The 24276-nt window shown below is 44.4% G+C and overlaps 1 protein-coding gene across 2 annotated transcripts; it reads right to left on the reverse strand.

Moving 5' to 3' along the window:
* Positions 1–1470: 1470 nt before the first annotated feature.
* Positions 1471–21670, reverse strand: LOC129335438 (squalene synthase-like). Of its 2 annotated transcripts, XM_054987929.1 has the most exons (8): positions 21318–21670; positions 14155–14252; positions 10919–11102; positions 7621–7749; positions 6559–6750; positions 4244–4420; positions 3150–3302; positions 1471–2091 (listed from the first exon to the last, which is right to left on the reverse strand). In XM_054987929.1, exons 1-8 carry the CDS (start codon positions 21417–21419, stop codon positions 1870–1872), a joined length of 1257 nt encoding a protein of 418 aa, XP_054843904.1. In that variant the 5' UTR covers positions 21420–21670; the 3' UTR covers positions 1471–1869. The 2 variants fall into 2 exon arrangements, with proteins under 2 accessions (XP_054843904.1, XP_054843895.1); XM_054987920.1 differs by lacking the exon at positions 21318–21670 and having other exon boundaries at positions 14155–14657.
* Between the last annotated feature and the right edge of the window lie 2606 nt (positions 21671–24276).

Genomic DNA, 24276 nt, shown 5'->3' on the forward strand with positions numbered 1-24276 from the left:
GCTTTCGCCCTCTGCCCGCCCCCCCCTCACCTAGCTGGTGGTGGGGAAGGTGCAGCATTGGGTCTCCCGGGCACATTCTAGAGGGTGGCATGATAACATCATTCCCAGGAGTGACGTCACTGCGCCACCCAGAGAGCACTCCTATGCTTTGCCGCCACGGGCTGGTTCTGGCCTGTTTGAGGCCAAACTCGGACCTGTGGAGAAGTGTGTGTGCGTCCCTGCATCTGCATCATGACATCAATTCCTGGAAGTGACATCATTGTGGGGGGTTCGCGTAAAGGGGATCATGGGAAGGTCAGAAAGGTACCCTGCCTCATGCACCAGGTACCCTGCCTCCCGCTGGGATGATAGGGGGACCTGGTAACCCTAGTCAGATCCCTGCCACTCGCTCTGCCTCTTATTGAAAAAAACCAAGGCCTGCAGGCTGCTAAATACTGTTGTGGCTGCCAAGCAACAGCCATTGAAGTAAAGTCAGGAAAACAGCATGTGAGGAAAGATTTAGAAATCTCACCCAATTCATGTAATGGAGAAGCACAGATTAGTTTTTACTACTACACAAAACAAAGAGCTATGTGCATATCCTCTGCTATCACAATCTATCTGACCCTTATACAGCATCAGGCCAACTGGCTACTTAACATAATCTACTCAAAGAGGTCTTCTGGCCCAACTGCCTCTAACACTACCACATTTGTTTACTTAGTTTGTACCTCCACCTTTCTCCCCAATGGGGGTACAAGGTGGCTTACAGAAGTGTCTTCTCTATTTTACCCCCACAATAACCATGTGAAGTAGTTGAGAGTTTGTCACTGGACCAAAGTCACCCAGTAAGCTTCCATGGCAGAGTGGGGAATCGAAACTGGGTTGTCCGATCTGGACGGGACACTAACCACTATAACACACTAAGGGCTGTGACTAATCTCAGCTTGACAGATGAAAGCCATTTTATGGATGAAGAGACTTATTTGGATCAATCTTACCATAGATTGAGGGATAAAGGTGTTAAGAGCAAAATACTCAGGTGGGGATTGGAAACCAATGTATGAACTACAGTGTGGTTTCTGGCCAGGTTTGGCTCCCCTTTTAGGCCCTTCTCTCGCACCTGCACTAAATGTCTCCCACAAGGTCCCCCCAGCCTGCCACCGATGCTAGTTAAATATTTCCCTCCATGTACACACCAAGTCCATTAGTATATTACAATTCAGATGTTTAACTAGATTAAGGTTTGCTACTATAAGGTTAGGTTTGATGCAAAGGTACTAAAACTATCCCTAACTAATCCCATGGTCTCCACCCCCCTCCCCATCCCATGCTCTTAATTAAGTCAAGTAAAAATACAAAGTATATACAGTATCTCCCCTGTTGGAATCAACACATCAACGGCCACCTAACGAGAAAAAAAAGCTACGTTTAAATCATGACAACTCCATTTATACAACAACCAAATTAAACACAATGAAGAGTGGTGGCTTATCTTGCACATTTCTTTTACTGTCAAAAGTCACAAGCAACAAAGATGCATCTTTAACTTCCAAGTTAAAAAGCAGCATGTCCAAAACATTGATCAAAACAGTCTGCAGTAAAGAAAAAGTATAAAGTAAGACTCAAAACAGACTTGTTTGTAACCAGTTCATTCAAAAGGGAAATTAGGTCCGAGTTTGGAAGCAGCTATCTGTTAGATCCTTCAAAATCCAGAAGGGGTTTCTAGGCTAAAACATCCAGTCCCAACTGGCTTGCGATTAAAGTCTGAGTCCTGCTCCCTGCAGTCCTGGGAATCCAACAGTTCCCCAACACACACACACAAAAAGAGGGGGAGAAGGAGAAACGGGGGAAATTCCCAGAAAGCGACACATCCACGGAGCTCTGTACTCAGTTCTCGCCCGTGTGCACGAATTCCTCAGTCGCTTTTGAGACGGTGCTCAGGTACTGCCAGCTCAAGGCGGCTAAGAGCATAACGCAGGACAAATAGATAGGGGAGTAATGGATCCGGGAGAGGAGGGCACTGCTGGGTACACTCATGGATCGGATGGAGGCGATGATCTGTTGAGTTCTGCTGGAAGAAGGGTCAGTGCTTGGGATCTTCTGGTAGATCTAATAAGAAAAGAATTTATGGTTGGTAAAAAGACCTTGATCAGTCCAGAGACCCATGGCCACCTCTGCAAATATGGCACTTTGATGCTAGGATATGGTATTTATTTAGGGTTACAGATGGAATAAGTAGCCACTGCTATTGATCCTCCAATTTGCATTGCTGCCTGTTAAGACATTCGAAAGGGCTGTCAGAATTGCATTAATAAAAAGGGAACAGCTGTTGGCAGTGCTAGCATCAGTGCCTGTTGATGGGACGGATAACTGGCCCCATCCTCTGCCAGGAACAATTAAAAGTTAGTGAAGAACATCTTCAATCAACCAGCATTCCCCAAGGAAAAAGCAGGTCAAGGGGCTTTGGAACTCATGGCCTCATCTCATGCCCTCAGAGCCAAGCTACAAATGATGAATTACACTAGGACTGCACATGAAGGGAGTCCCAATGTCAGCCAGGAAGCTGAGTTTTAAAAGAAATTGGAAGGCTTTGTCAATTTCCTCTCTCTACAGAGGAGGGGAGATCCCTCCTCAGAGTGTTTGTTAATTTCTTCTTTGCCTGGGGAAGGCTCTGTCAGTTTCACCTCCCCTTTCTAACTGGTGAAATTAACAAACCCCCTGAGGAGCACTCCCTCTGCAGAGAGGGGAAATTGACAAAGCCCTCTGATTTCTTTTAAAACTCAGCTTCCCAGCTAAAATTGTCACTCCCTTCACCTGTAGTCCTCACCATTTGTAGCTTGGCTCTCTGTCTTACAAACATGTGAATGCCTTTCTTTTTCCTGGAGAGTATGTTGCAGTTCTTGGAACATAGTGCACCCTGCTAGCTACTGTTTTTTCAGCCAGCAGGAGATTTCCCCCCGATTCTGCTGCTTGCAATGATTGTATTGCCTTGGAATTGTTTATTGCTGCATTTACTGATTTACTGAGCTGAATTGTTTTGATTTTAGTAAGGTATTTTATACTTTTCGGTGTTTTAATACCACTGTTAGCACCCCTGAGCACTTCTGGCAGTAGAACCTCCAGGACGAAATCCTAAATAAAGACTGCGCTCTTGCTGCCCAGCTTACCTCTTCCACATACTGGTACATGATGGCTTTGACAGCGTCTATGTTAGTGGCATCCATCATTAGGGTGACAGCTTGTCCCTTCCGGATCTTCACTGTGCCCCTGAAGACCTGCTTGTTGTTGTAGCAGGCAGCCAAAGTGGCGATGGCCATCACCTGCGGTGGAAGGAGGAAAGGCATCAACACAAGCGAGGGCAACAACAGAGGAGAGTCAAATCGGGGACATGAATATTCCATGCAATAAGAAGCCCAAAACTGTGAGCCGAGAGAGAACAGAATTCCACATCCGCATTCATTTATGAAAGTTTATTGTGTACCACATACTCCACTTTTAATAATAATAATAATAATATAACAACAATAGTAACATTCAATTTATATACTGCCCTTCAGGATGAATTAACACCCACTCAGAGTGCTTTACAAAGTATGTAATTATTATCCCCACAACCCTGTGAGGTGGGTGGGGCTTAGAGAACTCCTAGAAGCTGTGACTGACCCATGGCTTCATGTGGAGGAGTGAGGAATCAAACCTGGCTCTCAGATTAGAGACCCGCGCTCTTAACCATTACACCAAACTTGCTCTCAGTTTGAAAATGATAATGGAAATGAAACAAAGTTGTCTGGGTGCACAAGCCCTAAACCTGATCCTAGCCAAAGAGCTACTGAGGTTTCATTAGCATATACACATTTATAAAAACTCTTTGCAACCTCAAGGATGGAAAAACAGGGCCCAGTTTCTATATTTGTGCAGTTCAACTCAGGGTAACATATTCAGCCCACACAGCCTAGCAAACTGGTACAGAGAAGACAAATGCAAGCAAAAAAACAATTAGCAATTGCTCCTTAGATTGAAGCCCATTCCTATGGTTTCAGAATGGGTAAGGGCCACAGTCTACTGAGGCCAACTTTGGGTGCTCTTCCTTGGTCATGCTTGAACAGGGCCAAAGGACAGAACCCATTAATTGTTTTAAATATATTGCCTGGCCATTTTCTACCCTCCCTCCCATGTTTCAGTAGTAGGAATTGGAATAATGTTTTACACTGGATGCTCTTAAGCCCAGCAAAACAACAGCCCACCAGACCATCCAACCTACCTGTGGAATAGCACAGAAATTGAATACACTTCGGTTTTTTAGCCGGGATAAGTAGATCAAGACATCAGGAACGTGATGGAGCGTGTTGGTGATGAGCTCGTTCATGCACTGGACGGCCTTGTCGATGTTCTCTGGCTTGGCCAGATCAGACAGCTTCTTCACGTACTTGCTCCAAACCTGGGAACACCAGAAGGTAAGCAAGTTTACTGAAGGCTGTTCCACCGTTCTGCACCAAACCCCACCCCTGCAACCTATTAAAAATCTCTCTACCAAATGACAAAAATAACAATTGACAAAAAGTTAAACAGGCTTTGGAAAATCTGCTGCCAATCCAGTTATGCTGTCTTGGACAGGAAAAGGAGTATTGTTGCTCATAATGTTTGGCAAGCAGAGCAAGGCCCAAAAGGTGTATACTGGAGCAGGAATCAAGACGTCCACAAAGACTCCCTGTTACTGTGCAGAAAACAAAGGCGAGGCTGGTCAGGAAGGCTGATGTTCTAGAGGTACTGGATCCACTTTTCTGGGATAGAGCACAACTGTCTTTTGCAGAGCAGGCTGGACGCTCAGGGGTGCTCATGGACCCAGCCTTGCTGTTCAAAAAGCAGGCCAGACTGGTATAGTGGCTAGGAGCGCCATTTAGCACCTGTATCTGGTTTGCCAGTTCTCTCATTTAAGACACAACTAATCTGGCCATGCTGATTCATGCCTTTGAAATCTTACGGCTGACTACTGGGACACACTCTCGACTGGGTTGCCCTTGAAGACAACCCAGAAACTGCAGCTGGTCCATAAGGCAGCTGCCCAATTGTTGGTCATGATCTAGAGGACAGGAACACATCATGCCCATTTTGAGACAGCTACACTGGCTTCTAATTCAACTCCAGATGCTGGATATGACCTTTCAAAGCCCTTCATGGTCGGGGACCCACATCTGAAGGGCTATCTCCTCCCATATGCCAACTACAGTCATTACGCTGCCACCTGCTGGTTGCACCTGATTTAATATGGCCTGCTGGGTATCGACCAGTACCTGGGCCTTTTCCATTGTGGCTCCCACAGTATGAAATGGGCTCCCTGACGAGGAGATATGTGAGATCTCCATCTAGTTGCAGATGTTTTGGGGTACTGCAAGGCTTGCTTGTTTGCCAGGGTTTCTGAGGGGGTATGAACAGCAGGGATCTTTTAATGGGAGGGGGGGGGGGTTCTTTGATTTTAATCTGTAACGTTTTGATTATTCCTGTTAATAATAATAACAACATTTAATTTAACACCTACTCAGAGCGGTTTAAACCTACTCAGAGCAGTTTACAAAGTATGTCATTATTATCCCCACAACGTAACACCTGTGAGGTGTGTGGGGCTGAGAGAGCTCCTAGAAGCTGTGACTGACCCAAGGTCACCCAGCTGGCTTCAAGTGGATGAGCGGGGACTCAAACCCGGTTCTCCAGATTAGAGACCTGCCACTCCTAACCATTGCATCAAACTGGCTCAGTCAAAAGGAAAGGCTCTGTATATGTATTTGAATAAATTAATAATGTGTGTGTGTGTGGTGTCCTCAAGCCATAGCTTACTTATGGCAACCCCTAGAAGAGTTTTCATGGCAAGAGACTATCAGAGGTGGTTTGTGATTGCCTACCTCTGCAAGCTGGTCTTCATTGGAGGCCTCCCATCCAATTACTAACCAAGGCCGACCCTGCTTAGCTTATGAGATCTGATGAGATCAGGCTCACCTTAGTTATTCAGGACAGGGTATATATAATAAATATAAATTAATATATAATATAAAATATTAACTTTAATATTTATATAATAAATATAAATATTAAAGTAAAAAAATCTCTGCCTCTGTTCCTTTAAGTTTTCCAGGCTATAAGGTAGCCCTTCTGTTTAGTTAAAAGACTCTCAAAAATGGTTAATTAAAAAAAAACCATTTCTGCAAAAAAAGGCAGCTTGAGGGGTGTACATGATTTCAGCACTCAGAATGCTGAAAGCCAGTTAGAGGGAGAGGGAGAGGGGGGGGGAGAGGGAGAGGGGGGGGGAGGGAGAGAGAGGGAGAGAGCAAAAAGCTGGCCAATCCCCTGAGAGTTCATAGTATCATAGAAGGGGAAAGAAGTATTCTCCCAATCATTTATTTCCTCCTCTAGTTTTCCAAAAACCCAAGGTGTTAAGTGCTCCAAAGACTTCTATGCTAACAAGAACTTGTTGAAATTTTTACCACTCCAAAAAGTGGTTTTCCTTTAATAGAACCAGCAGCATTTAACATCAACCGCTTCTCAAAATAACCTGCCAAAACTGCTCACCACAACCCCTTTTACCTCACTGGGCCAAAATTCTCTGTCTTCAACTTGGTCCTCCAGGTAGTCTCGAATGATGTTGGTTTTCTGCAGGAACAGTCCCATGGAGTTGGCGAGCTCCGTGTCATGTCCGATGATGGGATCTTCCAGCTCAGATGCAGAGAAGAGCCGTGAGAGGCCAATCCCAACCAGGCCAGCAACATAGTGGCAATACTGTACAGGTCAAAAAGTGTCAGTCTGAGCGGTTTTACAATCTCCTTTATCACAACAAGCAGTCAGGTGAGACTTGCCATAACCCACCCAAGACTATTGTCCTGAAGCCTAAAAAAGAATGATGCATGCAGGCAGAGATGCTAGCCAACCCTACATCTGTGTGTATCAATCACTTCCATTGAAAAACAATGTAGTGGAAACTTGTATTTGATCTGCAGAGGCTATGTCACACATGACTTCATTTTGTGAAGCCAACCTATGCTTTTACAAACAAGCACCTTGCTAGCTTCACCCAGAAGTGATACTCCAAAGGCCCGACCACCACCAAAACAGATCTGGAGAAGGAAAGCAGATCAATCTGTCCAGCTCTCAACTTGAGAAAAGATCCTCCAGGTACCATTAAATTTCCCTGTGGATCACTGCCCTAGAAGGCTGCTAGTGGCCAGGAGCAAGCATAATCAAGCTCTAGCACCTCTGCCAGAGCTTTGGGAGCGACTTGGCAATGGTAATTGGTGTCAGGGGACACAAAGTGTCCTTTCCCGCATGGCTGCCAGTTCTCAGGAGGACACAATGTGTGAGCTAATACCCATATTTTATGCATGCATGCATGCATCACTGGCTTCAAACATCTCAGCCAAACATCTCACAAAGATTGTTGTGAGGTTAAAATGCAGGATGAAAATTTTCCTATGAAAATAAAATTTTACTGACTCAAGTGTCAAATTTGTGACACATGCTCACATAGCCGACTTCCTATGATCATTACTGGTCCCATTTATGTAAGGTGCATGCTACAGGAGTTTAACTCTCCAACTAGCCTGCAAAATTTGCAGGGGGCGAGCCTCTCCTGACCCACCCTAATTCACTTACCCTATCCCAATCCTGCTTGGAATCCACTTTCTTTTCCAGAAACTCAGCCATCCCAAGGCCCATCCTGTGGCACACTTCGACAATCACATCCTGATAAACCTTGGCCAAGTTCCGAAACTCCAAGGAGATCTAAGCCAGAAATTGCAAACATAAGAGAGAGCTGCAGTAAATAACAAAGTAACCGTTTAAGGGGATTGATCACAGCGGCTCCCTTGACTACCCAAACCAAACTGATTAAATCATGAGACGTTACAGGTAACATTCTTGCACCGCTGCAGTTTATAAATACATAGAAACATGGAGCATGGAAGGGATGCCCAAGGGCTATCTAGTCCAACCCTCTGCACAGGAAGCCATACATTTTCAAACTCCTGTTACATAATCCTGGATTAACTTAAAGAACAAAAATCTTACAAATCCACACATGCTGCTAGACTATGTGGCAATGCCGAGCAGTTGCTATTTCCCTGTTCCCATACGTTTTATAAATGGAGTCTGTTGCTTTTGAAAAGGAACTCTACCCAAGTTATTCCTGTCCAGGAGGACCAATCAGTATACTGTACAGCAGAATAAGGTACATTGCTTCCTTCAAAAGAACCCAGGGAGGAAAGGATGAAGTACTGAGAGTGCTCTCTCAATCACACATTAAGCACACCCAAGTCACCTCCTGCCCGCCTCCGCAAAAGTCTACCTCAAAAGGTCTAATATGCACAAATATGGGGGAGGAGGACGTGACTTGCTTTAAGTCTGCACTTAAGGCTACATAAATACAGTAGAGCAGGGGTGGGCAAATTGCGGCCCGCGGGCCACATGCGGCCCGCTACAGAGTTTTTTGTGGCCCGCCAAGACAGTCAGAAAGTTTTTCTTGCATGAAGATCAACAAGAGTAAATATAGATGCTCTTTGACAGACATAAATTGCAGGCTGTGATGAGAATCTCAACAAGCAATCTCACTCCTGATTTCAAAAAAATTGTAGAAAAGTGTGATAGGGTACATTTGTCTCATTAAACTGATTCTAAAATTAAATGTGCTTGCAGCTATAGATGATATGAAATTAGCACAATAAATAAATAGAATAAAACTACCACTATTTTATTTAATTTATATTTATTGATTTTTATGATACAATTTATACCTTTTCTGAAATGCAAAGTTAACTAATGAATGCAATCATTTTAAAAGGTGTGGCCCTCCGCTAACCTCCGCTCCCACAAAGTGGCCCCCGAGCCAAAATGATTGCCCACCCCTGCAGGAGAGTATTGTCAGCCATCCACAGCAAGAAAGTGGTACCCTCCCATCTTCTGCCTCCAATCCTCTGAAAGAAACAGTATTGGCAACAAATTTAAGTTATTTTTGTCCCTGACTGGCCATCTACCATCTGACTAGTTTCAAATGCTATCTAATGTTTCTAAAACCAAGAATATTCCGGCTGCCTGGGTCGCAATCTGGTGGTGATGGAAAGTTCCATCAAAACATTTGCCTTCCCTAAATTGCTGTACTTACTTAGAGCCATACCAATTGATATACCACGCAAAATATTGCATCAATGGCAAGGAGTACTGAATACATTTTTATGGGAAAGCAAAAAGCCGAGAATAGCCTTTGATATCTTATGTCAAAAGAGATCGAATGGAAGCCTCAACTATCCAGATCTTTATAATTATCACATAGCTGCAAGACTGGTCAATTTGATTCAACTTCTAAATCATTCGAAACCACCAATCTGGGCTACAATATTATACCATACACAATCGGCAACGTAATTTGGAATAGCACAAAGGAACGACCTAAAATACTCCATCATAACATCTATATACCCTCCCCTATTGAAAACATGGGACCAGAATAGGAAGAACTTGGTACCCAAGATATCCAGATATTCTACCTTCACATATCAACGTTGGTCCCCATTAGGACAAGATAAATCTTTTAATGAATTCTGGAATGGGATAAATTTAACCAGATTGATAGATATCACATCCCATAAAGGCCTATGTTATGATGGAGTATTTTAGGTCGTTCCTTTGTGCTATGAATTGATATTTTTTCTATTTCTGATTATTCAAATCATGAAATCCACTGGTTTAGATATATTCAATTACAAAGTCTTGCTGACCGCATTAATTTACAGAACATATTGGAATCTCCCAAATCTGACTTTGAGACCCTCCTTGTCTCATCTTCAAATAACAGTAAAGGCTTAATATCAAAAATATATAACATAATACTATCCATCCAAAAAAATAGAACTTGGAAATATCAAGACCATTGGCTTCGTATCTGTAAAACTGAAAAATCTACCGAAAGATGAAAACACATATGGTAGTCCAATATCTACAACTCAAAATCAATTGTTATCAAGTTGCAATCATATAAAGTAATTAATAGATGGTACATAACACCAAAAAAGCTATCCCAAATCTCATCTTCACGCTCCCCAAATTGTTGGAAAAGTTGTGGGGAGGAAGGAAACTTCTTACATTGCTAGTGGGGGTGCCCATTTATTGAAAATTTTTGGAAGAAGGTCCTAATAGAAATCAAGCATATAACAGGATACAAGATCCCTCTTGCACCAGAGATTCTTTTCCTGGACTAGCTGCGAAAAGTGCAATAGCTACATTATGGAAAACGAAATCTATCCCCTCAGTTGATAACTGGTATTCTAACGTATTCTGACGTATGGGGACCCCTGGCGGGGTTCTCATGGCAAGAGACTAACTGAGGTGGATTACCATTGCCTCCCTCTGCAACCCTGGTCTTCCTTGGAGGTCTCCCATCCGTTCGTTGGAGGTCTCCAAGGCCGATGCTGCTTAGCTTCCAAGATCTGACAAGATCCAGCTTACCTGGGTTGTCCAGGCCAGGATGAGTGACAATCAGCCTCCTTAAAAAATTTAATTCATTAGTCGTTTGCAAGAAATCCTCAGGGACTCCGATCACTACCTCAGGCCACCCATACAGCTTTAAAAAGTGAATGTATGTCACAATTAATTAACTTACTTTCATAATTAAGCCTAAATATCAACCCCTGTGGATGATTAAAATTTCTTTGTTCTTCCAATAAAGCGAATGCTTTATAAATACTCAACCATTATTTAAAGCCACATCTGACTGCTCAACTGCCCAACCCTAGCAGCAGAATAGAAAGCAGAAAGTCAATCAATCAAGCCACCCTCCACGATCAGCCAAGTGCAAACTCCAACAGTAGGAACACAATGGACAATAAACCCACAATAAGAATACAAAGCAGCCTTAGATTAAACTCGCTGAATCTGCGTGAAGGAAGTGCCACTGGCTCACCGTTGGGAAGTCCTCCAGCACCTGTCTGTGCTGCTCCTTGCTCTCCATGAATTTCCAGTCCGGCTGATACAGGTAGGAGTGGAAGTTCTGTAACATGGGGATCTTGGTTTCCAGATTGATGGTCATGTCATCCTCGACCGTGTCCAGAGCTCGGAGAACCAAGTAGAAGATGCACACGGCATTGCTGTGAGGAATGAAAAAGGAGGCCTTAATACTCAAACACCCATGTAAAGAGAAGACTATTTGGGCCGGGCCTTTTGAAGACTGCCACATTTTTGAACTAAACCATCTGAACACTCTCATAGGGCTACACTGGCTGACATTCATTCATGATGGTGTTATTTTTAAAGGCCTAAATAGCACAGTCTGGGATACCATGAAAAATTCCTTGAGGTGTCAGAGGTGATCAGATGAGGCCCTGCTCAGATGTCTTTACCTATAACACTCTCATCCTCATCTTCCTCCAAGGAGCTCAAAACAGCATCCACAGGCCCACTTTCCTCCGTTCTGCCTTCAGAGCCCTGTGAGGTAAACTATACTGAGGGAATAACTGGCCCAAGGTCCCAGTGAGCTTCTCAGGACTTGAATCCAGGCCGTCCTAGTCCGATACTCTCACCACACTGGTTCTTGTAGGTCCAACTGGGGAGCCCAGCAGGCAAGAGCCCTCCAGGAGGAGGGAGAGGTAACACTTCTGCTGTGGAATTCCCTCCCAAGGGAGTAGATCTGATCATCAATTTTGATTCTCATACCTTCTCCTATTATAGAGTTCTATGCAACAGGGGTTTAAAATTATTAAATGTTGCCACACATCCTGAAAGCTCTGATAAGCCATATATGAATATTTAAACACTGTACAGACAGGGTACCAGCTGATTAAGGGAGAAAAACCGCAGGCCTAGTCGCTTCCTATACCATTAATGCAGCTTTCTCTGCAGAGATCAGTAGGTGAAGCTCTTTGCAGCAGGGAGCAAACATGTCAGGCCCTCACAGTAAGTTGCTATTCAAACCTCAGATACAGAGGCCTGCTGAAAACGTCTGCAGTTCTGAGACCACTGTGGCCTTTGGAATTCAGTTACAACAGTGGATCTCACCCCCCCTCTTCCCCCCCTTCTGTTTTTCAGTCTGTATCTACCATCACATTTTGGGTGGAATAAAAACTGCACCAAGACTCACTGTCAGAACACCAAACTCCCTAAATCTAAATGAAAATCAAAATAGTTTCTAAGGACATGAAATCAGAACAAGGTTTGGGTCTAATTACTTCACATTTCATCTTTGGCAAGGCAAATGACCCTGGAGGTCCCTTCCAACTCTATGATTCTAGACATTGTTTGCATTGAGTGCTCCTATGCACACAACATACATTGTACGGCACCAGGTCTCACAGAAGTCAGAGATCACCCACAGTTAAGCACTCTGATTCTCTCTTTCAGTGGGAGAGCTCTGAATACTTGCTGAATTTGTTTATTAAAATGAATGCCGGGATACTGTGCCAAAATTCAAATGTTGGCTTAAATAACACAGTCCAGAGCTGGAAAAGCATTGCTACCTCCTAGTGCTAACAGAGAGGTTTAGATTTAGGATATGATACGGAGGGTAAAGCATTTGGCCAAATTTCATGCTGTAAATATATTTTGGTGTCTGAGAAAATAGGCATCTAGTTGCTCAGAAGAGCAGAAGTATATGTTTTGGGTTCTCCTATTTGCCTGCTTTCTCCACTGAATGGAATCTCTGCTGACATGTAACCTTCACTCCCAAAGGGGCTTGGTACAAAGCAGCTGCCTGCTCCATTTGGAAAAAACAACACACACGGAAGAAGCTTGTGCGCATGAGTAAATGAGCTGAAGGATGGCAGGCAAGAGCTATTCCACGCCTTAAAACTGCAGCACAGGGGGCAAACCTACAAAGGAAACCTTTTACTTAATAATAACAACAACAACGCTTATATACCACTCTTCTAGACAGATTAGCGCTGGTATGTGATCACTCCAGAATAAGTGACAAGAGTACCTGATTTCTGCATACAGAAAAATGATACCACACATCCACTAGCATGTTGTACACAGAGGCTGTCTTTTCTTGCAAACGTCCAGGTGTTTTTTTAAAAAAACCCTCCAAGTAAAAAGGCAAAACAAGCAAGATACTAAACTAGAGTTCTCCCTGATGTGCCAACTTTCTACTTACAAGGGAAGCCTGATTTTGTTCATTCAGTTGCACATGTAAACCCCACCTGTGAACAACACGCCTGTTTACTCTTAAAGTTGTTGTGCATGGTTGCCTATAGAAATGGCAACCTGACTGTGACAACCCAAGATATTCTGGGTTAGAGAGTTCAATTAAAACCATTGGATTTCTATGTTTATGGAGTTAATAGCAGCTGTCTTGGGGAAACAGCCTCCCAACTGCTTCAGTAAGCCCCAGAGATCAGTATTACATGCAGAAGGAAACTGCACTGTAGGAAAGCAGCAGAGGCAGACCGAGGCCCAACGCAGTATCAAAGCAGGCCTCAGATTCAAAGCCCAGGCTGCTTCCCATCTTCCCTTGCCATCTAATGAGAGAAGCAACCACACATTCACCTAGGCTCTTGGAGTATCTCACAAAAAAGCCCAATTTCATTCCAGTTGAAGAGGTTGGAGGACTCCATGCAAAATATGCTGCTTAATCCACCCCTCCCCAATTTGCTATCAGACACCATCCTATTGAGGGAAAATGCCATTTCTCATGCAGCTGAGTAGCAACATTGCTAGACCACTGCAACATACATCCCACGGGGGAAAATTACCCCTACAGAAAGATCACTGTACAGCAACCCCTACAGCAACTCACACTTCACATGTTCTTGGAAAGGGGGTCACTTAGGAACTGGGTGCATCCTGGGTCTTAGATTCAATGCCAGACTCCTTAGCTGCGGCTGTTCATGGGGGGCGGGGGGGGGGGGGGCGACGGCCCAATCAGTTTCATTGTCTTGCCTACCTTATAAGGTTATTGCAAGAATAAAATTCAGGAGAGGAAACAGAACCCTATACACTGAGTAATAATAATAGATCTTTTTAAAAAAAATCTCCGATATACAGACTGGAAAAGAGTCACTGCCTGCCTAAAAACTTGGGCAACCTTCTAAGTAACAGAAACCGGCCCCCTTCTTGTTAACTCTTTCCTCTCGGCACCAAACTTCTTTTAAAAGCGCAACTACGAAGAGCGGAGTCTTACTCCCCACGAGCCCCCCGGGAACTCACCGCAACTCTCCGTCGAGCGCTTGGATGACAGTAGCGAAACTGCGGCTGGTCTGGTTCAAGTACTTGTAGCAGATGCGGAGGCTGGCGCTGAGCGAGTCCTGCAGGAAGAGCACAGGCGGCGAGAGGGGCTGAGTGGCCAGGAAGCGGGGCGGCAGGGCGGCGGGCGCGGAGGCCGGCGACGGCTGCAAGAGGCGGCTGCCCCCGGAGCGCAGCCGCCCGCTGCCCAAGGACGTCGCGCACGCGGATCCCGAGCCGCCGCAGCGTCCGCCCCCTCCGCCAGTTCCGGGCCCAGCACCGCGCGGCGGAGAAAGCGCCAGAGTGCGTTTGAAGAGCGACGCGGCCGCCTTGGCGCTGCAGCTGGCCATGGAAAGGGCACGCTACCAGCCGCCCCGCAGAGGCATCGGGCCCGGCTGGCGCTCCATGGCCCGAGCCCCCAGCAGGGCCCAGGGAAGCGGGCGGGCGCTGGGGACGCCACTCGCCCCAAGCCACGCAGCCAGCAAAACAACCGCACGTCCGCCCGCCGCCCCTTCCCAGCTCCCCACTGGGCACGCCTCCCGGGGAGAGGGGAAGAGAACGCCCCCAGCGGAGCCCTTTAACCCCCTGCACTCCGAACTTTTCGGGGAAGAAACAGAAAACAGGATTCGGGTCCAGAGACCAACTACAGCTCATGCCCTGGGAATCCAGCCGATCTAAGAGGCCACTGGACTGGAATCTTGATCCTCCACTGCAGACCAACACGGCTACACACCTCAAATTAAGTATAAAGCGTGAAAGCTTCTTGCTGCTTTGATTCGAGGGGGCCGCAGTTCGTGCCAAGGCGCGAGGACCTGAGCCTCCATTCCCTGCACGGTTTCCTGAGAGCAACTAACTGCCTTTAGAAGAACCCCGCATGCGAAGAATCAGAAAGCAACTGTGTGTAAGCAAATCGCGAGTAAGTCTTCCCGATTTCAAGGAGAGGTGCAACACCTTTTAGCCATGTTTACTTTCAAGAAACCCCGCTGAAGTCTGTCCTGGAGGAAAAGAACTGTTCCTTTAACAGTTGCTAGGGTTATTTGCCAGTTGATGTTTACCTCCATGCTATGAAAAAAGCATTTCCATGCAGTAAGCATCTCTTAAAGGGACAGGACGTTTTCCTCCAGGCTGTTAGCAACCCTTACTACCAAGTTGCTGTCAATCTTGTCTATCCAGCATTCTATATTCAAACAGCAGCTCAGGCAAAGATCCAGAGACAAGAGCAAACTAATTAAGTTGGAGGGCAGGAAGAGGAAATTGCAGGGAGAATCGGGGGCCTTTGCTGAACGGATTTGACGTCCAAGTAATCATAATAGTAGTATCTTGACTATAGGGACAGGCATTGTCTGTTTTGTTTTTTAAAAATGGGGAACATAGAACTATAATAAATGCTTTGTGTACCCACTGCTTCAATACTGCTTGCAGCTGACTGCCTGCAGCATCTGAAGGAGGCCATTAAGTAGAGCCACTCATGGAGAGGATCAAGGGGCAATCTTATGCTGCTTATTTGGGAGCAAGTTCCACCAAGTCACTTGACCTGCACCAAGCAAGTGTGCCTGTCCTACAGAATCTTTTTTTCTGCTCTGCTGCAGGCCCAAACATACATAAAGGACCAGGACGTTCTTTCTTTCTTTGCAAATGCTTTATCCATTCCACCCCATTCCACTCCTGATCGTATGCATTTTTACTTGGAACGATATTTACAAGCTCTTCACATTTTGGGGGTGGGCAAGGTGACAGGGGAAACGCTCCCATAAGATATATGCAGATTCTGTGCATCATTTGTTAACAAGCAAATGGAAACTTAAGTACTTAAAGAGTAACTTTGCAATTTCACCCAGAGTGCGGGGGGGGGGGGGGATTGCAAAGTTCCTCTCCCCTGACGATTTTTGAAAACTTTTATTTTAAGACCTGGCAGATTCCATCCAGAGTGAGGGCGGGGGAGAGACTAAAGGCTTGCACATAAACTACACTAGAAAAATGCTTATTACCTAATTTTGCTTGTATTTTCAACCTTCCTCTCCAATTCCCAGGAAACATTGTGTCACCAGATGCTTGAAGAACACATGCCAGATGTCTTGTGTAGAGAGATTCTCTAGCTGATTCTGCACACATTGGATAATGCACTTTCAATACACTTTATCAATCGTTTGAGGTGGATTTTTTGTTCCGCACACAAAAAGATCCGTTCCAAATGATCTATAAAGAGGATTGGAAGTGCATTATCCAATGTGTGCGGAATCACTCGCTGTCTGCAACACTTACGTCCTACTCCATGCTGGCTTTCTGGTTCATGAGAACACAAAAAGTGTCCTTTGGAGTTATTTCAGTTTTGCACCCCTGAACTAAGAACAATGGTTGGATTTAAGAGCTCAGGGCTTTCTTCTCTTGCAGAGCTATGAAACTAACAATTTTGGACAGGGACTAGTTCCAGGATATCATTTACAAAGGGGAAATCACAACCACTCACCACTTCTTTAAAAAATCATCCACTTTGGGCTGGACTCTGTTTCATCAACAAAAATGAATAACTGCCTATATCACAGAATTGTACAGTATATTGGTGATCAAATTTATACTATAATGAAGTTTCCAAAATGATCTTTAGCCCAGATTTCCTAGGGTCCTTATCTACTAAACAACCCCCAATCTTTTTGCTCCTTGGTCCCCCCCCCCAATCAATCCCACACCTCGAAGAATTGAATCGAAAACAGACTTACTAGGGAGTAACTCCCACTTATTTCAATTGGTGTTACTCCCAAGTATGGCCGTTTCCACACTACTCACCTTCAATTGGAACACTGCGGAATGTTATGAAAAAAACGCGGAAGATAGTGTTTTCTCGTGCGAGTTTTGTGCGACATTACGCAAAACTCGTGCGAGAAAACGCTATCTTCTGGGTTTTGTTCGCAATGTTCCGCGGCGTTCCGATTGAAGGTAAGTAGTGTGGAAATGGCCACTATCTACTTAGGACTGTACTATCACATAGATAACAGGGTCAAATTCTTCCAAGAACACCATGACTAAAGAGCCCTGACTAACCTATTAACTAGGCATACCTTGAATAAATTTGTCCCAGGTACCAACCCTGTTTTCATAATCTCTGTTATTGTTGTTCAGGAGTATAATGAAGCAATCTTGGATTTATGCCCAGAGATAGCTTTGGTTAAATAAAAACATACCACATTCAAGTGATAGGGTGGCTGGAGAAGCGCACTCATTCTGTTGCAGGTAGATGTTCGAACTTCTCTCTGCACTGAACTCAGGGGAAACTAGTTCTGCCAATTGGCAGCTAAAGCCAGAGCAGTTTTTCATCTTAAAAAAAAACTGTCTAGAGTTTTTTTAAAAAAAATATAAGGCACTGAACAAACTTTGAAGTGTGTAAATATACAAATGGTGCTTTCAACAATAGAAAAAAGGCAGAGGTAAACAGAAAAACTGAACACTGAATCAGCATTCGAATTAAGACAGGTAAGTTAGTTTGTGGTGTGAAGGCAACAGGAAGCCATGGTTCACCAAGTGAAGGTTTTTAGGTATACCTCTATGTATCTTAAAACTTTCTTTATTTAGATCCATGAATCCCTAGCCATCTATCTAAGGAAGTCACTACTGCATGGATCCAACCAGATTTTCTGATTGTTAAAAAATGAGAGGGTCCCCTTTGACTACCAAAACATGCTATGTTGGAGATCTGAGGACCAGAAGGGAAGAGAAGTTTGTGATTTCCCACCTTTATAAACCAGCATTTAAAACTTCGACTCCTTAGTCCAGATTCACTGACCTATTCACTGGACCTGAAAATACACACCATAGGCTGCAGCCAAGCAAGATATTAATACTGGAGGAAAAATAGCCACATGGTAGGGGAACATGCCACACCCTCCCCACACTCCAAAATAATTTAAGACATACTATAGATTTATCAACCCTCAAAGAGTTACATGCTAGGTTCTGCACATCATGAAATATTTACGTGAACAGAGAGAATCAGAGGCCCATCTTGGAGTTCTTCTGTCCACATAAATACACTCTGAAGCCTAGTTCTCCCCTTTTTTTTAAATGTGCGTCTATACAAAATGAAATTCCTTGCCTGTAGAAAGCTAGCCCACAAAGAATTACTCTATGAATGTATTTTTATACAAAGCTTCTGATATGGGCCTTGAGAAAGGGAAGCAGTTCATTTCTCTGAGCAGAAAGAAAGATGTCCCCCTGATGTGTCCTCTGCCAGTATATACCTACAGTCTAGAATTGAGTTTTGTATTCTTCAGAAATCAGAAGATCTTGCAGTATCTCGGTGTAATCGTTGATGGAAGAAAGTAGACATTAAAACCCAGCTGCCCCAAGGATTCACAAGTTACCCACAATTTCTCTTTCAAACTGTTAGTACTTCAAAAGTACTCAGGTGACATAAGTGGCACCTTTGACAAGCAGCAGCTAATCACATTATTATTAGCTAATTAGTACATTATTATTAATATACTCGATTCCCTGTAACTACAACATTTTATTACTTATTTTATTATTAGGATAAGGGGTAAATATTAGTTATTGGAAATATTTATAGACTGTACTTCCTCCACAAAATGTGAACTGAAGGCAGTGAAATCCACATTAAGTTGTTATACACCTGAAATTCAGTGAGTGTGTTGTGATGTTATCTTACAAACTGATCACCCACTGAGTTCTCCTTGGGGGATAAATATTACATACATAATTTGCAGGTTCCTATTCTAGTTAAGCATAAGAATGTAAAGAGCCCTGCTGGATCAGAACAGTGGTCCACCTAGTTTGGCATCCTGTGCCACAGTGGCCACCAGTGGCCCTGAGGCCAACAATAGAGCACAGGGGCCTACATCTGCTCAAGATGTTCCCAGACTGACATTCAGGGGTTTGCTGCCTCTGAATGTGAAGCCAGCAGGTATAAAGCTGTGATGCTTTTGAGGCTGCTTTACAGTGTTAGCAGAAATGTGCACAAACTGAAAGTATAAAACAAGAAGTCCTCAAAGTGCCTCTCTTCTTTTTACCATCCCCTGGATTTATTTTTCTACAGCAGTGGCCCAGCTGTCTGAAGCCATGTGCCATAGGAAGGGCCCCTCACTGGTCCCCTTCCACAAGCCTTGGATCATGGACATTGAGAGAGGAACATTATTATGCTTATGCGGCAGAGGGAGGATTAGTTGTGGGTGCTGAATTAGTTGTGAGTACACGACCTTGAGATAACACTTTGTCAAGACAAGATGTACATGATTTGATAAAGTACTTATTAATCATATGCAAAATGGAAGGGTTTTTTTTTTTACTTTGCAGTAGCTAGTTATATAATTTTATCAAGCTTGTGACCTTTGCTAGTAGACAATAGATATTTCTCACACATTATGTGAAAAATCCAGGTTCAAAACCAGCCATTAAGGTAACTGGGGATCTGGGACCTATTACCTAACCTACTCCACAGGCTGTGGTAAGGATAAAGGAGGATGGGAGGGATGATAGAAGAGTGCCCCTCTGTACGACATTGTGTGCCATGAAGGACGCAACTGAGCCCATCTATGGGGAGGGTGGGGTATAAATAAAATAAAAATGTCATTAAGTACATTTTTAAAAGTGAGTTTCATCCTGCCTTGAAACTTTTCATTGTAAACTAGAAGCTCTAATTCATATTTCCAAATACGTAGGAATAACTGCAATAACTCAAGGTGAGTAGAGAAACTGCCCACCCTCTAAGCATTTTTATTTTTTTTACTGCCTGAAGCATGAGACATGATATGCTTTTATATGGATGCCACTCACTGCCCGTTCAGTTTTTCATTGTCAGATATAACATTATCTGCCTTTGTTTCCTTCCCCCAACTCCTCCACCCACTTACCTAAAACTATTATGTCAAGTGGCCATATGACAAGGTAGCATTTATTATAAGCTAAACACAGCAGATTGCAAAAAGAGGAGCCTGGGTTCAGAACCTCACTGAGGCATGACACCCCACCCCACCCCCACCTCAGTGTCCTTAGCCAGGTTCTCTCTTAGCCTAACCTAATTCACAGGGTTGTTGTGAAGATAAATGGGGAAGGAAAGCACCTTCCATGCTTTCTCAGAGAAGGGCAGGATAAGAATATAATAAATGTGACACTAATGTTAAAAAAGCAGGTAGAAATGTTGGTCCACAGCAAAATCCAATATCAGAAGCTGCCACACCAGCCCCCAAACAGTTGCAACATGGCCTGACATTTCTCCCCCTCTCTTCTCCCTTTTGTTTGTTCACATCCAGCCTGATAACAAGATTAAGACCTGAAAAACTTCAGAGCTTTTACAATGTGTCCTGCTCTGTAACATGCCTTTAACACCAAAACATGTAGGTAGCTTCTGCTTTAAGACACAATGCAAATCCAGATTTGGTTACATACACACATCACTGCCTCTGAAACCAGCTCTCTCGATTTTGCCAGAGTTCTACTGATGGGTAACGCTGCTAAGGATAGTTTCAGGTGGGTAGCCATGTTGGTCTGTAGTGGAAGAGCAAGATTTGGCTTTAGTTGGTATCCATGGTGGTACTGGTAAGGATGATTCAGTAAGTACCTGTTTTGGTCTGCAGTAGAACAAGATTCGGGTTCTGTGGCTCCTTAAAGACCAACTAGATTTCCAGGGTGAGAGCTGTGGAGTGTTTTAAGCGCCCTTTTTTCAGATACACTAAGTGGGGGAAAAGGTCTTTATAATCTAGGTGGGGGAAGGGGGATTGCAAATTAAGAGTGTCAGGAAGCTAGCTAATAATACATGTTGATAGTTTTAGGCACCAACAAGATTTTCAGGGTATAGCTGTCTAGAGTCAGAGCTCTGTTCTTCAGAATTCTTTGTGTCTAGAGAAGGGAGCTTTGGCTCTCAAAAGTTTACACCCTGAAAATCTTGTTGCTCTCTAACAGACCACGGGACTCAAATCCTGTTATAATACATGCTGTCATTTGCTCGATAGACCAGGGGTGCGAAGCGCATAAAATTCAATATCCCGATTCAACCCTGGGGGAGGTCCACTGTTCCGAATCTGCAAATAAACTCATTTTCAGCAATATCTAGTTGGTCTTTAAGTCGCTTTCAGGGGCGAGCACCGACCCTCCCATAGAAGCTCCCCTCCCCCTGGGCTTGAAGGAGAGGCACCACTCACCTCATCCACCTGGGGCATCACTGCCTTGTAGCCTCCCATCTTGAACTTCATAAGGTTGTACAGCTCCTCCGGATGGCCCAACCATTTCTTCAAGAGCTCCATTGGCAGCCGGTCTCACCTGGCGGTGGGTTGGCTATCCAATGCGCACCCTCTCCCGGTCAGACCCAACTGTTTCCCCGATTCTTATCTCGTGTTTGCTTTCCCTGGGGATTCGTCTCAATCCACACACGCCCCCTTTCTGAGATCCCCTTCTGTCTAACCTCCGAGATGCTCTACCCCATAGGCATCTTTCCCCTCCTTTCTCCCTTCAGCTCTTTCACTACGTCCTCCCGCGGCGGCAGCCAATCCGTCTGCCGTGCTCGTGGTTCGCCAGGCTGATAGGAAGCTTAGGGGACGCGCGGCGCTCGCACCAGAAAGACGGCAGCCAATCAGGCCGCCACAGGGCTGGTGTGACGGCCACTCAGTCCCTCCTGATTGGCTCGTTTGTGGAAGAGGCGACATAATCTGGGAGATTGCAACAAAGATGCCGGTTTTCTTAAAGAAGCCGAGCCTTTTAAAGACGCGCAATTTTTCAGGCTCGGATACAAAAATCGACCCCAGTTGCTGTTAAGGAATAATGATCATACAGCGCAAGATAGGAATAACGCCAGTGGATCTAAACTGCATAGCATAAAGCAACCACTCCCATTGCTTTGTTAATCTATGCCTCTGGCCATTAGTCTGAAGTAGGTTACACCTTGGCTAATCGTTTCCTTAGCGCCCTGCTTATATGACATGCCACATTTTATGGAAAGTACTGGTACAAGGCACAGTTGAGCTTGGTTTTGAAGAGCATTAGACACATTTGTGGAGGGTACAATTGTTAACCATGATAAATAGGTCCGTTTATTTAATATATTTATTTATATTCCACACTGCAAAAAAAAAGTCAAAGGTGGTTACTTGAGAAATGATATATGATAAAACCAATTAAAAACAATAAATACAGAACTATAAAAGCAGAATAGGCAGCATGCAAAGGAGAATATTCACATAGAAATTATATGAAAAGCATGGATCGGCATAAAATAGTGTGGACAGAGGTTATTTACTTAGGAATCGGCCTTGACTTAATGTTTGCACAAACAACCCTTAGCCCATGGTTGGACAAATTGTGTCAATGTTTCAGGTTCGGCTTGCTTACACAAAGTGTTTAATGTTTAAAAGCAGAGGAACTGGGATTCAGATCTTTCTAGAAATCACCCCCAACACCTCCCCCAAGCCTTTCCCTTCTCACTAGGACTAGTTCCAAGGGATTGGGGTGGGAGTTGACAAGATGTCCTCTAGTGACATCCTTCATGCCCAGTGCATATACACACACCTTTAGAGCTGCTGTAGCATAGTGTTTAAGTGGCTGAGCTCCAAGCCAGTACTCTGCTGGTTTGACTCCCACTACTACCATGAACTCTGTAAGTGGCCTGATCTTGTAAAATCTCAGGAGCTAAACAGAATTGGCCTTGGTATTTGGATGGGAAACCACCAAAGAAGTCCAGAGCACTACACAGAGGCAAACAATGGCAAACCACCTCTGAACTTCTCTTGCTTTGAAAATCCTATGAGGGTCACCATAACAGCTGTGACTTAATGGTGCTTCACTTACTGCACTGTGTATCAATCTGAGGTACATCTAATGTCCATCTAATATGCTGGAGTGTTCAGCATATTCCATTGCTGGAGTGTTCAGAAATGGGAACACCATGGTTCCCATTTCTGAAAGTTCACACTGAACCTTTCACAGGGGCTGCACAAAAGGCACAACCAGGGATGTGTGCTGGGATGTGCTCAGGAAGGGGGCCCAGCTGTGTATTCCATACGCCTAAGTACAGGCCCACTTCCTTACTCTTTTCTCTTCTAGCTCCCCCTTGGCCCTAATTCGTTTCCTCCTATTTTACTTCCTGTTGTTTCTTCCCACACTCTTTTTCCTGCTACAGCTCTACATGTTTCTGTTCCGGCCTAGTGATTCCCCCCCCTGCATCCAGGAGTTTGAAGCTTGTGGTTGCTTAGCAACCACAGGAGATGATCCTCAGGCACTACTGCTTAGCAAACTGTAAAGAGCAATAATCTACACTCTTCCCCTTCTCCCCTAAGAGGGTAAAATGGCTGCACTAAAATTTTCTGCAGGTTTCCCCAATCCATGTAAGGCTGCCATTTTTAAAAAAAATTGTCTTTGTTTCTATGCGTACCAATATCCAGATGGAGCCTAGAGTTCTTTTGAAATTACGACTGATCTCAAGACTATGAGATCCATTCTCTTGGAGGAAAAGGCAGCTTCAGAGAGCATCACACTCAAATCTCCAGGAATTTCCCAAGACAGAGTTGGCAACCCCACCCACTTCTTAAGCAGCCAGCGACCTCACATTTCCAGGCCAGCAAAACTATCACCTACTTAATGGTGGCCTGATAGGCTGCTCATCAGGACAATAAATAAGGGCGGGGGGGAATCTGCCAAAATAACTTCCGTGGTCCTTTAAGAATAATTAATCAAATGCAGCATGAGATTCCCTCAGCAAAGATATACTAATGGCTCTCTGGCCTAAAAAAAACCCTCTAGTGTTGGTCTTTCAGTAGCCATTGTGTGTGTGAAGTGCCGTCAATTCGCAGCTGACTTATGGCAACCCCAGCAAGGGGTTTTCAAGGCAAGAGACAAACAGAGGGGGGTCTGCCATTGCCTGCCTCTGCACAGCAAGCAACTACTGTGGACTTCCTCTTGTTGGTCTCTCATCCAAGTACTAATTTGGGCCATCCCTGCTTAGCTTCCATGGTCTGACAAGATGAGGCTAGCCTGGGCCATCCTGGTCAGAGACACCAGTTTTCTTATCACAAAGGAAGATGGTGAGTTTTCTGAAATCTAAAAGGAGGCCTCTGGAGATTTGGGGGGTGGAGCCTGAATAGGGTGAGGTTTGGGTAGGGTAGCGGCCTC

This window comes from Eublepharis macularius, chromosome 1, assembly GCF_028583425.1.
Source record: "Eublepharis macularius isolate TG4126 chromosome 1, MPM_Emac_v1.0, whole genome shotgun sequence".
NCBI classification, from domain to species: domain Eukaryota; kingdom Metazoa; phylum Chordata; class Lepidosauria; order Squamata; family Eublepharidae; genus Eublepharis; species Eublepharis macularius.

Excerpts from the sequence above, each read along its gene's own strand:
- LOC129335438 (XM_054987920.1), bottom strand. The coding sequence starts at position 14,519 with ATGGCCAGCTGCAGCGCCAAGGCGGCCGCGTCGCTCTTCAAACGCACT. Across the intron at positions 4,421-6,558 it reads GAGAATTTTGGCCCAGTGAG|GTTTGGAGCAAGTACGTGAA; the intron begins GTAAAAGGGGTT and ends TGGTGTTCCCAG. Across the intron at positions 2,092-3,149 it reads TGTACCAGTATGTGGAAGAG|ATCTACCAGAAGATCCCAAG; the intron begins GTAAGCTGGGCA and ends TTTTCTTATTAG.